The 15,796-nt window shown below is 32.3% G+C and overlaps 1 protein-coding gene across 1 annotated transcript in view; it reads left to right on the top strand.

Annotated features, from left to right (window-relative positions):
• NBEA (neurobeachin) overlaps positions 1-15,796 on the top strand; it is a 763,072-nt gene that overhangs the window by 104,956 nt on the left and 642,320 nt on the right. The window contains exons 3-7 of the mRNA XM_011943032.1: positions 2,216-2,316; positions 2,574-2,669; positions 5,872-5,993; positions 7,568-7,694; positions 13,338-13,457. Coding sequence (XP_011798422.1) covers positions 2,216-2,316; positions 2,574-2,669; positions 5,872-5,993; positions 7,568-7,694; positions 13,338-13,457 — 566 coding nt within the window. The remainder of the gene's footprint in view (positions 1-2,215; positions 2,317-2,573; positions 2,670-5,871; positions 5,994-7,567; positions 7,695-13,337; positions 13,458-15,796) is intronic.

Here is a 15,796-nt window from a genome sequence, read left to right as displayed (position 1 = left end):
TTTCTCAGTAATAATATTAATAACATAAAACTTTCACTTTTTGTAATTTCTAGCATTTCCCTTCAAAAGAACTTGATGATGGAAGGATATGAGAAAAGAGAATAAATGTCAGAAAAATACCTCTGTCTTGCTTTTTAATAGAGAAATTAAACTTTGAATATTATACTAAGGAAGAACCGGTAGCCACCAAAACACTACTAACGTTCATATCTGAATGTATTGTAGTATGTTAAGTTCAATGGGGTCCTTTTTATTTAATAATATAGTATAAGTGTCACTAGAAGTGGCTAAATTAAACATGTATAGCAAATTGATAAGAAAATTCCATGGTCTTAGTATTTTTTCTTTTAAAAAAATCATTTCTGATTACTTTCAATCTTGTTCTTCAGAAAAGAAGACCTTCTATAATAGAATTAAACTGAGCTGCTTGGTTGTGTTACATATACAGTATATAAGTAATTAGTATTTTTTCTCTTTTAAAAATAATTTCTGATTGTTTCTAATCTTGTTCTCCAGAAAATATCTTCTGTATTAGAATTAAACTGAGCTGCCTCGTTGTGTTATATATATAATATGCAAGGAATTTTTTAAAATTTCTAATTAAATACAAAGTTAATAGATTACTTTTTGTGACATACATGGGAGATAAGATAAAGTCTTGTATAACCTGAAAAAAAAATTTAAATGTTGCAAATATTTTTAAAAGTTTTTTAAAAGTATTTTATGTAAACCTTTAAGAAATCTTCTGTAAAGGTTGCCATTGCAGCTAATTGCTTAAAAATACTTCATTTTATAGAAACATTAAATGGACTAAGACAAAAATACTTCATATTAGCTTAGGGTTTTTACAGTACTTGAATTTTTTATAGAAACATACTTTTTGACCTATATATACTAATATTTTCATACATTTTTGTTGCTTAAGTGAGGCATGTTTTATTTCATTAAAATATCACTCTGAAAGTGGTATATTCACTGTCACAATTTTATTGTAGAGATTACTGGCTTATTGTGTGTTAAATAAAATTATTTATGAATTGATTATTAATTGATGAAAATAAGCATACTAAGTTTCAATTTTGAAATATACAAATGACAAATATTTTTTAAAGTCTCAAATTCCAGTTATTAATCTGTGATATGATATTGAATAACATACATTATATATCAGTACTAAGGATTTCAGCTTACCCTAACCTAACCTTTTTATTAATTGATTATAAGCTTTTAGAATATATGTGTGTATTGCTTTGTAATAACCTTTGTCGTATGTTTCATTCTTAAGAAGTGCTTTAGAAATTGAGAAAATGAAGTATAAATGTTTAGATGTTCAATTTCTTGCAAAGAACAGTGGCAGAAGAAGTATTAATCACAATATGTAGAGAAAGCAATCAGAGACAAGAGATTAAATGTATAATTTTTCTCATTATTAGGTGTGCTGGTATGTCTGTTATGTGCACATAAACACTCACACTGGCATGGTGGATACCATTAGTCGTGTACTTACAGACTAGTGTGTAAGAGTGAGGGTTCTGAAGCTATACTGTCTGGGTTTGAATCCTGATTCTACCACTTACTAGGTCTGTGTTCTTGAGCAGTGTGAATAAATTATCTGTGCCACAATTTACTCATTTTACAAGGGGATAATAATGGTACTTACCTCATAGGCTTGGTATGAGGATTTGTGAGGTTAGTATATGTAAACCACTTGGAATAATGTCTCACCTGGAGTAAGTGGTAAAAATTGCTAGTGGGCCAAGGAATATACCAAGAATATATTAAGAATGGACAATTCTGAAAGACAATATAGTCAGCTGTTACTTTTTCGTTTGACAATAACCAATTTACAATTTTGCATCTTTGTATATTTTCATATTTTTACCTACCTTTCCCTGCACACAGCAGGCTGTGTTGTGGTGTGTGTGTGTGTGTGTTCTGGGAATATATAAAATCTATTTTACATTTCTGCTAAGAGAGCTTAATTGCATTGGTGATTTAGTGGGGGCAATTCATATAATTGAAATAAATTATTTTGGTTATTTAATGAGTTAAAAATTGTTAATTGGGATGGCTATTCATGAGGACATTTAGCTGTATTAGATACATATATATATAGAGAGATGACAATGACAACTTTTATCTTTCAAAAAGTATATTACCTTGACAGATGGCAGCTCATGACTAGAGTTCAGAATAACTTTATTTTCCTTTGAAGATCTTCTAGTTGATATGTTGGGGGTTCTTGCCAGCTACAGCATCACTGTCAAGGAGTTGAAGCTTTTGTTCAGCATGCTTCGAGGAGAAAGTGGAATCTGGGTAAGCTGTGGTCAGAGGGAAAGGTATTCAGTATTAGCTCATTAATACTTAATGTTCAAAAGTTTGTCTCTAGAGAGCTATATACTTGAATTTATAATGGAAATTGCTTTCCTCTTAAGTGATTTAGTAAATGTTTTATAAATGATTTAAAATTAATTTTCTCTCTAGTTAGAAAACAGTCCAGTGGCTAACGTGGTATATTAAGTATTATTGTTAAATTTGTACAATGACATTTATTTCTTTTATTGTTTCCCCAGCCAAGACATGCAGTAAAATTATTATCAGTTCTTAATCAGATGCCACAGAGACACGGTCCTGATACTTTTTTCAATTTCCCTGGTTGTAGTGCTGCGGTAAGTTTTAAATACATGTGCTGATTTTTATTTATTTATTTTTAGGTCAACTTTAGTAAGGTTTAATTTACATATAATAAAATTTACCGGTTTAGAAAGTACAATTTGATGAGTTTGGAAGTCATACAACCACTACTGTATAATGATTTGAACAATTCCATCACTCCCCCAAATTCCCTTGTGCCTGTTGGAAGACATTCTCCTCTACCCATCCCCACTCCTTACTACCTCTGATTTACTATGTGTTCCTATAGTTTAGCCTTTTCTAGATTGTCATATAAATAAAATCATACAATATAGTCTTTTTCTTTTTTTTTTGACGGAGTCTTGCTGTCACCCAGGCTGGAGTTCAGTGGTGTGATCGCGGCTCACTGCAACCTCTGCCTCCCCGGTTCAAGCAATTCTCCTGCCTCAGCCTCCCGAGTAGATGGTATTACACACACCTGCCACTGTGCCCAGCTAATTTTTGTTTTTTTAGTAGAGACGGGGGTTTTACCATGTTGGCCAGGCTGCTGTCAAACTCCTGACCTGCTGTTTGCCCGCCTAGGCCTACCAAAGTGCTGGGATCACAGGTGTGAGCCCCTCCACCCGGCCTGGTATATTGTCTTTTGTATCAGACTTCTTTCACTTACCATGATGCTTTTGAAGTTTTCTATGTTGTAGTTTTAATTACTGTTTTATTCTCTTGTCTTTTTTTTTTTTTTGAGTGGTATTGCATTTTATGGATATAGCACAGTTTATCCATCCTATCCATTCACTAGTTGATGGACTTTTGGGTTTCTAGTTTTTGGCTATTATAAATAAAACTGCTGTGAACATTTGAGCACAGGTCTTTCTATGGACATATGTTTTCTTATCTTTCGATTAAATACCTGAGTGAGATTGCTGGGTTTTATGGTAACTGCCTGTTTACTTTGATGAGAAACTATCTACTTGTTTTCTGTATTAGAACATTGTATATTTTCATAAGCTGTGTATGAGATTCCCGTTTGATCTGTATCCTGGACATTTTCAGTCTTTTAAATTTGAGGGATTTAAATGGTTGTGTACAGTAGTCCTGCCTTATCCATGGGGAATATATGTTCTAAGACTGGCTCAGTAGATACCTGAAACTGTGGATGGTACTGAACCATGTATATAATATATACTATGTTTTTTTCCTCTACATATATACCTGTGATAAAGTGTAATTTGCAAACTGGGTACAGAAAGAGATTAACAACAACAATAATAAAATATAATAATTATAGCAATATATTACAGTAAAACTTTTGTGAGTGTTGTCTCTCCCTCCTTCCCCTCCCTCACTGTCTCTCTTTCAAAATATCTTACTGTACTGTACTCACCTGTTTTTAGACTGTGGTTGACCATGGGTAACTGAAACCATGAAACCACAGATAAGAGGGGAATCTACTGTAATGGTACCTCATTATAGTTTTAATTTTGCATTTCATTCATGACTGAACATGATGAGCATTTTTCATGTGTTTATTGGCCATTCTTATATCTTCATTTGTGATGTTTTGTTCCAATCTTCTGTTCATTTAAAAAATTTGGTTGTTTATCTTATTATCGTAAGAGTTCATTATATATTTGGAATGTAAGTTCATCTATTAGATCAGGGTAAAATATTCCCTGTTTTAAAGAGTCAAGAAAAGTTACATATTGTTTGACAATAAAATGTTATTTATATTGTATGATAATAAAACTGCCGGAACTAATGGCTTAAATACTAAAATCTGAAAGGTTACTATAGGGTTTAACTCTTCATTTGAAATTGTGTGTGTGTGTGTGTGTGTGTGTATGTATGTGTGTGTGTGTGCATGCATATGTGTGTATGTGTATTTTTTTTTTTAACAACAAGTACTTAGAAATCTTTGACTACTTTGAGATTATTTATTGGCCACCTACAGAGTATTTTCTATGTCTTCAGTCATTATGCTTGGAGTATATTACATTCCTTACTCTTGAAGAACTTTGATGGCTAGACATGCAGATACAGCTTGTTACAATAAGAGTTATAAATGATACTGTAGATTTAGGTACTCATAACTATGGGGACACAGTTGAAAAGAGAAACCACGCTAGGTTGAAGTCCAGGAAAGCTTCACAGATGAGGAACATATTAGTCTGCTATTAAAGAATAATTGAGATTTTGTTGGAAGGAAGAATGATTTGGATAGAAGCAACATGCTATATAGAAAGAGGAACTATAAAAGAAGTGGAATAGCTGGTATATTTAGATGTACTTTGGAATGTGGGTTTGGGTAGTAGAGAAGGATAAAATCAAAAGGGTTTGTTGGAGCCATAGCGTGTGGGAAGTCTTGTATAACCTGAAGAAATTTAAATTTTATTCTGAATGCAGAAGATTTTTGACATAGAAGGGCCGTGTTTTATTTGAGAATGTCCATTATCAGCAATATGAGGATCTGTTTGGGGACAGGTTAATTTTAAAATCATAATAGGTAATTATCTTTTATGTAGAATTTGGATAAAGCCTAGGAAAATAAAACCCATTCAGATGTTTCTTGAAGTCAGGTGAAATAATCAGCTACTTTCTCATTTATTCCTTAGAATGGCTACATTTTATTTGATTGCTATTTTCAAGGGAGTGCTGTATTTTTCCTTTTCTGCTTTTGAATGGATCTGAATCCTTTTTGTTTATAAATATCAGTGGTTAAGTTTGTGAGTAATAAATGTCATGCTTTGCCTTTCTTGGTTTCAATGTTGTTAGCATTATAAACATTATCTCTTCATGCTTGCATTTCTTCAATATTGATTTCGTTAACATTTTCTAGCTCAGTCATTTTTGGCTTTAAATCTTCAGTCTCCTTTAACCAAATGGATTACTACTGAAAACCTAGCATAAACCATAGAAAACTGAAATTGGGAGGCTTATGTGTAAGAGACTGTATACTGATGAAACTAGATGGGGACTTCTTGGAGTATAGTCTGAAACCCGCTATGTAACCTAGAGAGAAAATCTAATTCACTGAATTGAATGCGTCTATAATCAACAAATACTATTTAGGTATAGTTAGATTGTTTTAATAAAATACTAGCTATTATTTTATGGATTTGTTTGTGATTTTCTGGTATTTATACTTTGATTGTTATTTAATCTGCAAAAGCCATATTTGACGTTAGCTACTATCACATTTCTTTAACTGATACTTTTGTACCTTTTCTCATTGCCTTGTAGGCAATTGCCTTGCCTCCTATTGCAAAGTGGCCTTATCAGAATGGCTTCACCTTAAACACTTGGTTTCGTATGGATCCATTAAATAACATTAATGTTGATAAGGATAAACCTTATCTTTATTGGTAAGTAAATGTTTAATTTTAGGACTTTTTTCTTTAAGTACTTGAATTCTATAAATGTATAGTCTCAAGGCAACTTAGATGGAATATATATATATGTATATATGCTAAAACTGTGAAGACACTGTAAATCAGTTTTATTTATGTGTGTATATATGCATTTATTTTGCTATTGATTCTAGGTCGTCTGCCTCACGATTATCATTCTTTTTCAATTACAGTTTAAAAGTCAAAGGTACAGACTTTCTGTCCCAGTCTCCTTCAGTGTATATCAGTTGTGGGAATTTTAGTGAGGATTGCTGGTCCCTGAAAAAAATTCCAAACTTTTACCAGATTTCATTCATTTTTGCCTTTTCACTTACTTTGTTCTATTAGCATAACTGACATATGCTTGAAAATTGTTAATAATAACTACGTAAGAAATTATAAGGTAAGATTATTTGGTGTGGACAACTAGAATGAGTTGATCAACCTAACAATGTGTTGATCTGTAAGGGTTGAAAGCTTGGTAATTTTAGTATGCCAGTAATGCACAGTCAGCATACTTACGAATAAAAACATCAAACATTCGTTGATTGCCATATTATATGCTAGGCATTGTAAGTGTTTATATATATGAACTCATTTAATACTTGCAATACTCTGAAATAAGACTGCCTGTGTTCAAGTTCTGGCTTCACCACCTACTATTCACCCTGTATTTTTGGTGTCTTCAACTATAAGATGAGGATAGTAATAGTGTCTATCCCATAGGATTTAATGAGAGAATCGTATTTAAAGCTCTTTGTATAATGGCTGGGTCAGAAATGTGAGCAAAGAAATACGTGAGCTATTACTATCTTCTAAAGTTCTATTATAAAATATATATGGATAAAATGAGAGCAAGTTTTAAATAAGCATCTGAACTTCCAAACATAAATGGGGTTGGACTTCAGAGTGGTCATTTTGGGAGGTCATACATTAATTTCAGTGGTACCTTCATTTTTCAATGATTAAACATTTTTCTACATTGTGATTAAATTTGCAGCTAAGGGGAATGCTTCTGTAGAAGAAAACAACTATTTCATAGTTACATCTTTTTAATTTTTTAAACTAAAAATGTACTGCTTTACTTGATCAGCTGCATTATTTAGCAATCTTGACTCTGACCAAGTTTTTTTTTCTTTTTGTTTTTAATTTGTAAGGTCTTTTCAAAGGATTACAGAGCAGATTGTTATTTAAAATGTGAACTTTGTGTAAACGTGTTCTGTATTTGCTAATTGCAAATGGTCCTTAAAAGTAGATAAAGTCTACTTGGTGGTAGGTTTTTGTTGGCAATTAATTTGTTTTTAAGTATTTCTGAGATTTTAGATTGAAATACTAAAAGCTTTCATAGTCTTTTGTTTCCCAGTTTAAATTTCTTATATTTACTTATAACTAAACCTTTTATATTTTTGTTTAGTTTTTATTTGACACATATTAAACTGCTTCTACTGTACAGGGAAATAAGTTTTATTTTCATAAGAATGTTTAATAGCCATTAGGTGTTTAGTTCTTTTTATCAGAGGATATTATACCATTGTCAGTTGTCTTTGCAGTTTTCGTACTAGCAAAGGAGTTGGTTACTCTGCTCATTTTGTTGGCAACTGTTTAATAGTCACATCATTGAAGTCCAAAGGAAAAGGTTTTCAGCACTGTGTGAAATATGATTTTCAGCCACGCAAGGTAGGTAAAAGTAAATATTTTTATAACTCACCTGTTATGACAGAATTCTTAACTCTTTTATGACCTCTGTCGTATTCTCTTTCTCTGGTTTTCCTATGCTTTTAATGGTTTTCTCTTATCCTTGTCTGCATTTCCTCTTTATTTTTATGTCTGATTTTTATCTTCTATAAAATCAGTGTTTTGATCTCCTGTGATGTATTTCTGTTACCCTCTCTCATTATCTAAGTCTAATCTGTTCTATGGCATTCTTTCGATAAATACTTACTATTTACTGAGTATTGGACACCATTGTAGGCACTAGGGATTTATAAATATTTGCCCCTTTTTAAAAAAGCTAAATGTTAAACCCCCAGATTAAGCAATGCACAGATACTTTTTTGTGTGTGTGTGTGTGGGAGATTCACCTAATCCTAGTAGTTCGGAGTCTTGTTTCCTAAGATTGAAGGTTTTGTTAATTTCTGATGCTTTAATAATGCTGGCTTCAAGGAGAACAATGTTGCTGTGCTATTAGTTTTGGCTCATGAAATGTGTCTTTACTTAATATCCTAAATAACAGCAGAGACAAGGCCAAAACACATTTTAAAAACTGCTCTAAAGAGAAAATGCAAAGAACTGTGCAACTGTATGATTAGAATTATAAGAGATAATTCATTCATAATCAGATGGCATTTTCTAGGGAGATTTTCCTGCCTGTCTACCAGACTCCGTCTTTGTGTCAGAATAACAAACCATCTGAAAGTCCAGGTGAAAGAAAACAAGGACAGAGTGCATAGGAGTTTCCGTCACACATGTTTAAGGCTTTGTCCCCTTCCAGGTTCAGGGTTCTTTCTTGGGTATATGACAGTGAGATTGTCAACGTTTTTTAGGGCACACCGACTCCTCCTAACAGAAATATCGCCTTACCCTTTGTGATTAATGGTACAATCATAACAGATATGATGAACCCAGATGTGGTGAGGGGGAGGTATTTAGTTCTTTTTCATATCTTTTTTGTTTGTTTTCTTGTTGCTTGTGATCCGATGTGTGTCTTGCCATATACAGAAAAATTATTTTGGGTGGTATTTTCAAAAATTTGTTGTTTAGATTTTACATGATTCTAGTGAAAAATATTTGCTTTATATTTAATGTCAGTTATTGTCATTTCTATTAAAGAATATCAATTTAACAATAATTCATTAATATATACTTAGAAAATAGTTTAAAAAGCAATGATTCTGAATAAATATATTTGTTCATTATAATGTTGTGTTCTTTCTTTTTTAATACAAATAGATTATTTTAATACCAATCACATTGCCTTTGCTCTGGAAATTCTGTTTTATTAGAATTAAGGTGAGACCAAGATAGTTTGCTAAAAGTGCCAAATTATTTTGAATTTCAGTGGAATTGATTAGAAGTACAGTTGTTGGTATCATAATTTTTCATGTTAGGATTGTGTGTTTTTAACAAATATTCTAGGTAACTTTTCTCATCAGACAATTTTAGGAAACAGTGGTTTAAAGAATACACATGCAGACAATTAGAGTGAAGTTATAACCAAATGAAATTGTCATTAACCAATAAACAGCACTTTAACCCATTTGTTCGTACTTTTTCTATTTTGTGTCTTCTTCACTGCTTACTTGTGGAAAACACATTCTCCTTTGTAAAGCTCTCAATACTCAGTGATTCTAAGGGGTCTAGTTAGGAGCAGGTCCAGAGAATGATGTGGATTTTAAAAAGTCTTCTGTGAAGATTCTCACAAACCTTGAAAAGTCATAAATATTTGCTTTTACTGTGTTTCATTATTCAAAATAAGTTCATTCTCTTACTCCTTTCTTTAATTTTTCACAGATGCCCTAGCTAAGTTGTTGTTATCCTTCCTAATAAGGGATTTACTGGCCTTTCAAAAAGAAATCTTTACATTAAAACTTTTGCTTTCCCAGCTGCACTACTTAACCAGCTGTTAGAACTTTGTGAAAATGGATATAAACCGTTAGCATGTTACCTAATGGTAGTATGTGCTCTAGACATATTAGCTACTGTTGATACCATGCTGTACTTTTTAATCTTCAATTTATTTTCATATCTTTATATATATATATCTTGTGGATTCTTAATATGGATCTTTTTTTTCCTTATTACTGGTTGTGCCCTTTTATAAATTTCTTTTTGAGTCTCAAACTAAATGCAGACTTCACTATATATACATAATATCACTATGCACACATAGTTTCCAAGTTTATTTTTATTTTCTGTAGTCAAAGTATATCAGATCAAAAATTAGGCTTTTTTTTTTTTTTTTAACCATTGAAAAACTCACTCGTGTCTGTTATCTGTAGAGTACAGTTTGATGTACCAAGGAAAGAGAAAAGTTACTTTTCTTATAAATAAGTACTGTGGTCTTTACTGAGATCAACTCATTAATCAGTGCATTTGTTTATTCATTCATTTAATTTTATCATATATTATTGTTATAACCAAAAGCAAACCTTGATAAACTCTAAATCTGAATAATTTTTCTGTATTAATTATCTTAAGTTGATGGTACCCTTACCCATCTAAGTGAAAGTTGGAAGCCATCTTAGACTCCCCTTTTGTATGTTAACACTTCCTATCAGTTCTGTTAGTTAATTCCCATCCTCACTTTAAAATTATTAATGCCTTTGTCTTAGTTCAGCAGCTTATGGTGTCTTACCTAAACCTTTGCGATGGTTTTTCAGTTTTGTCTTTATCCACACTTGCCTACCTATCTCACCTCCACATTGCTGCAGTTATTTTCTTTAACTATGGAGCTGATCTTTTTAATTTTCCTCCTCAGAATTATTTGGTTATACCACATTATGCAAAAAACAAAGGCCAGGTTCCTAAAGGTCTGTTTACAATCTGGTCTTTGCCTGTTTTTGTTTTTGTTTTTGTTTTTGTTTTCCTGCTAAACCTACACACTGAGGAAAGTTTTGTCAAGCATTTGTGCTGTATCATATTAAGATTCTGCCTGGAATTTTTTTAACCCCTGTCTACTGAACAATTCCTTTTCATCCTTAAAGCTTAGTCTTATGGTTCATTTTATTCTTTCAGTGAATACTTCTATGATAGTCTTTCTTCTCAATTTGTCTTTCCTTCCCAGTTACTTATAGTAATTGCTTGTATTACTCCCACATCTGTATTTTAGATACTCTCTATTGTTCTCATAACCATTTCTCTAGTGAAACTTCCTTCAGTGTGTATATGTTGTCTGTCTGTATATACCCATGATCCAAGGTTGGGACAAGATACTTGGCTTAAAGTAGGCTCTCAGTACATTTTTTGAATGAATGAATGATTCTGAAAGGTAAATAATAATTTTAGCATAAATGAACCTCATCATGAGGACATAATAGATAAAAATAAAATAGCAGTTTAGTTAATGGTATGTCATTTATGGGTGCCAAATACATGGGGAACTTTTCTTCATAGTTTTCATACATTATCTATTTATAATATTCACAAGGAATCCATAAAGTAGGCATTGTTATTTCCCTTTTTCAGAGATGAAAATAGGTTCAGAGAGGCTAAGTAATTTGCCAAAAACCATAGAGCTAGTAACTTGGGAATCCAATTCATGTCTTTATGAAGTAAAATTCTTCCTGCCCAGTACATTGAGTTATCTGGAGTAGTAAGAACATTGAGTTATCTGGAGTAGTAAGAACTCAGTAAGTATTGTTTGAATGAGTACTTTTTTTTATAGCAAGTACACCAATAAGTATAAGATTACATCTAGTATTTATCTTAAAACTGTCTTTGGGCAGGAAATCTTTGCCTATATGTAGGCATTTATTTATGTCCCTTCTCTTTAAAAATGCAAAGTTTTTACACATTTTACTCCACAATATAAAGTTTGTATCTTCTATGTTATTTAGGTAGCATTCTGGTTGAATATTTTCAAATTCAGTGAAGGTAATATATGCAAACTTTAATTCTTATGCTTGTATAATTCTGTAAGATTTTTCTTAAATTTATTTGACGCTCTTTTTTATGGTTTCTTCTTGATAATTTTGTATTATTTGGAAACAATTGTTAAATGACTACATTAAAGATTTTCTGATTTTAATCAGGGCTAACATATATGTTGGTTTTGAATCAAGTGAAAGACTTAGTTTGCAATAAATTAATAATTACCTGGAATGAAAAAATCTTAAAAAAGGCTGTACGTTTTAAACAGTTAAATGTCTTGACCTGGCCTTGCTTTTATAGAAGGACACTGTTGTTTTATTTTTGAGTTCTCTAACACACTATTTTTTTTCCTTTTTCTTTTCTTTTCTTTTTTTTTTTTTTTTGAGACAACATCTTGTCCTGTCGCCCAGGCTGGAGTGCAGTGGTGCAATCTTGGCTCACTGCAATCTCTGCCTCCCAGGTTCAAGTGATTCTTGTGCCTCAACTTCCCGAGTAGCTGGGATTACAGGCACATGCCACCATGCCTGGCTAATTTTTGTATTTTTAGTAGAGACAGCATTTCACCATGTTGGCCAGGCTGGTCTCGAACTTCTGACGTCAGCTGATCTGCCCACCTTGGCCTCCCAAAGTGCTGGGATTACAGGCATGAGCCACTGTGCCTAGTCTATTTTTATTTTCTAAATTGAAATGAACAAAATTGAATTTTGCTCAAAGTATTTTAGATACCTTGAAATAACTAATATTTTAGTGATAAATGATTATTATAACTTTTTATTTCTCAAAATATATATGAAATAATTGAATAGTGCATTTAAATAATCTCTAGAAGAAAGTTTGTAATTTATATTTTGGAGGGAGGGAGAAACCAGTTAATTTTCCCCTCTTCAGAAAGCGTACTTGTTCAAATGTTTATAAATCATTTGTATTTTTCTATACTTCAGAAAAAAATATTTCTATATGCTCAATTTTAGGCTATTAACTCTCAAACGACTAAAGGTTGTTTCAGAAATCAAAACCATCCATATTAAAATAGATACTTAAAATGCTTTTTGATACCAGTAACTGTAAAATGGGCACTTAATATGAACTCATTCATTTATTCTTAATAAATATTCCCACATTGTTATTAAATATATAATTATCACTGGATTTACTAAGTCTAAATTGTGAAATTGAAGCTACCTAAATCTTATTATAGATGCTAAAATGTTGTTTCTTTGACAGATCTTTCCTGACCACGCAATCCAAAGTAGAATCCTAGTTTATTCTTTTTCAGTTTATACTGTTCTTTTTCTCCTCACTGTAATCACCATGATTTATAATTCTACATTTGTTTAATTGTGTCATATATATTTCTTTCACTAGCTCATAAATTCTAGGAGAACTGGTCAGCCTTGGGTATCTGCAGTGTCTGGCACAGTGTAAATTTTAAATGAATGAATACAAATAAATTGTATTTCCACAATTTCGCATCTTGGTATAGTGGAAGGAATATCGCTCTGGAGGTCAAGGGGTTGTATTTCTTGTCTTCTCCAAGAATATTCTTTATGTGCTACTTCTACCATCTGTGAAATGAGAGATTGGAGGGGGAGCTTGAGGAAGTGGTGTTAGATGATCATTAATAGTCCTGTCAGCATATTCTTATAGGGTTTTATGAATGTTATAATTGCATTTCACACCATAATAACCAAACATTACATATTGATATATTTGCTTTTTTTTTTATTTAAGTGGTATATGATCAGCATTGTCCACATTTACAATCGATGGAGGAACAGTGAAATTCGGTGTTATGTTAATGGGCAACTGGTATCTTATGGTGATATGGCTTGGCACGTTAACACAAATGATGTAAGTCTTTATTTTTCTGTGTTTTAATTTGAGAGTATGATCTGTCATTACAATATGAATTGAATTATAAAATAGTTTGCTAGCAACTTAAAGCTTTGAAAATTTATTCTTTTTATTAAATGTATCTTTCATTGTTAAATTTAGTATAAGAAAATTGCTAAAAAACATGATTAGTGATAAAAAACAGAAACATTTGGCCAAAGTTTTAAGTTTTTTAGATCAAAAACCTTGAATCTTATATTCTGTTTTTTCTAGCTTCAAGCACTAAAAAATGTGGTTTACCCCATATTTAGATATGGTAAGAAGACCCTAAACAGAAGTATAACATATAGTCACTATTATTCATTACATAGTGATAAATGCTATGGAGAAAATAAATTGGGCATACAGAAAGTGTAGGTGTAGGGAAGGGAGAAGCCAGATGTTGCAGAGATGATTTTAGCAGAAAGAGTTGAGCGAGCAAAGTATGTGGGGAACTTATTCTATTCAGTGGGAACAGTGAGTGCAAAGGCTTTGAGGCAGAATAGGAAAGTTCAAGGAAAAGGCAATTTGATTGCAGCAGAGGGAGGAGGAGGCAGAATAATATTAAGAGATGAGGTTAGGCAGAAATCATTTTGGCCCTCATAAGCAAACAAGGCCTGGGCTTTCACATCTTACTCAGCTTAAAAATCCTTGGAAAGTTTTCAGCAGAGAAGTGATGTGTGCTTCTATTTTAAAACCATCAGTCTGCCTGCAGTATTGAGAATATTTTGAAGGGAAATTACTGAAGCAGGAAGATCACTTAAATCACTTATTGCAATAAAACAAAGAGACTGTATTAGTTTCTACCAGTATGTTAGCAGTGGAAGAAGTGACACAGTAGGATTCTAGGTAGAGGATAACTAGAATTAAAACCTCAAGGGTCCTTATAGTTTCTCTACTTTGGCTTTCTATTGTCTACATTCTGGCCTGTCAGAGCCAAAGTGAAAGGTTTGTTTTAATGTTGAAAGTACCTCCAAGCTCAGTAATATACAACCCTTCAAGCATACCTGGTTTTATAAGAACTTACCTCTTAAACACAATTCATTTCTCAGTTTTGTTTGCATCTCTCTAGGCTTTCATCTCCCGAAGGGCAGGGATTTGCTCATCTTGTTTTGTATTCTTTTAGCTAGCATGTGCATATGGTCCATAGTTTGTCCCGTAGATCGGGACTTGGCAGACTACACCCTATGAGCCAAATCAGACCTTCCCCCTGTTTCTGGTCTTGTATAAGCTGGGGGCTAAGAATCTTGGCTTTTAATTTTTTAATTTTTTTTTTTTTTTTTTTAAGAGACACAAACCAAATCAAAGCAGAATGGAACAGAAACCAGGTGTGGCAGGCAAAGTTTAAAATATTTTCTGTCTGTCCCTTTATAGAAAAAGTTACTTTTCTCTGCCGTAGAAACTCATGGTTGAGCCACAACCAATAAATATTTAATAGGCTGTTGTTTTCAGAATTAGAATACACAGTTGAAATTCTCCTTTTTATCTTCTCTCCAGAGTCTTTTTACTATAGAGTGGAAGAAACCCCAGTGGTCTTCTTGACTCATTAAATGATAAGACAGTATCTTGGAAAGAAAAAAGCTTACTTTTTTGGTTATTTGTAATAGTGCCCTAAGAAGTGGAGAATTCTAGATAATGACACATATATACATACTTTAGGCAGTTAAAATTCCTATACTTCTAATTACAGATTGGGTATTTAATGACAATTTTTTTTTTGCCTTTGTACCCCATTCACAATTTTTTAATTTATTGAAGTACCAAAAGTACTTCTTACATATGTAATTCTTGCTTATTCGTTCTAAGGTGTGAAATAGCCTGTGGGGATAGGGGAAGGAAACTGAGCCATGACTGCTTTTCATGGTTTGGGTGGGTGGGGTGTAAGAAGTAGAGGCTGGAAAGATCTTGTTAAGCTTTTGGCTTCTTCAGTGCTGAATTCCTCATGTGGAGAGCACTGTATCATCGGCTTTAAGAAGCAGATCTTAGTCTTATTGTTTATTTGATGCTGTGTAATTCCTACTCATATATGAGAAGGGATTGATTTTCTTTGTGTCTTTTACTTAATATGGAGGAATAGAGGAATAGATTCGTAATTTCAAAAATAAAGTAGAATAAAAAAATTATACCCTATGTGTTCATGATTAAATGTTGGAATAGTCATTCCCTTGATTCAGATCAGTCTCTCTCTATATGGATCATTGTACATCATTACAGTTGTATATTAGTTTAACTTTTGTCAATAAATAATTATAAGTTCTTTTGCCTTTAACTATAATATTTGAAAAGTGGTAAGTCTGAAGATTGAGTAGGTGGCTACT

The sequence above is a fragment of the Colobus angolensis genome, unplaced genomic scaffold, assembly GCF_000951035.1.
Source record: "Colobus angolensis palliatus isolate OR3802 unplaced genomic scaffold, Cang.pa_1.0 Scaffold214, whole genome shotgun sequence".
Taxonomy (NCBI): Eukaryota; Metazoa; Chordata; class Mammalia; order Primates; family Cercopithecidae; genus Colobus; species Colobus angolensis.
The sequence above is the reverse complement of the archived record's forward strand: the minus strand, read 5'-3'. Positions and strand labels throughout refer to the sequence as shown.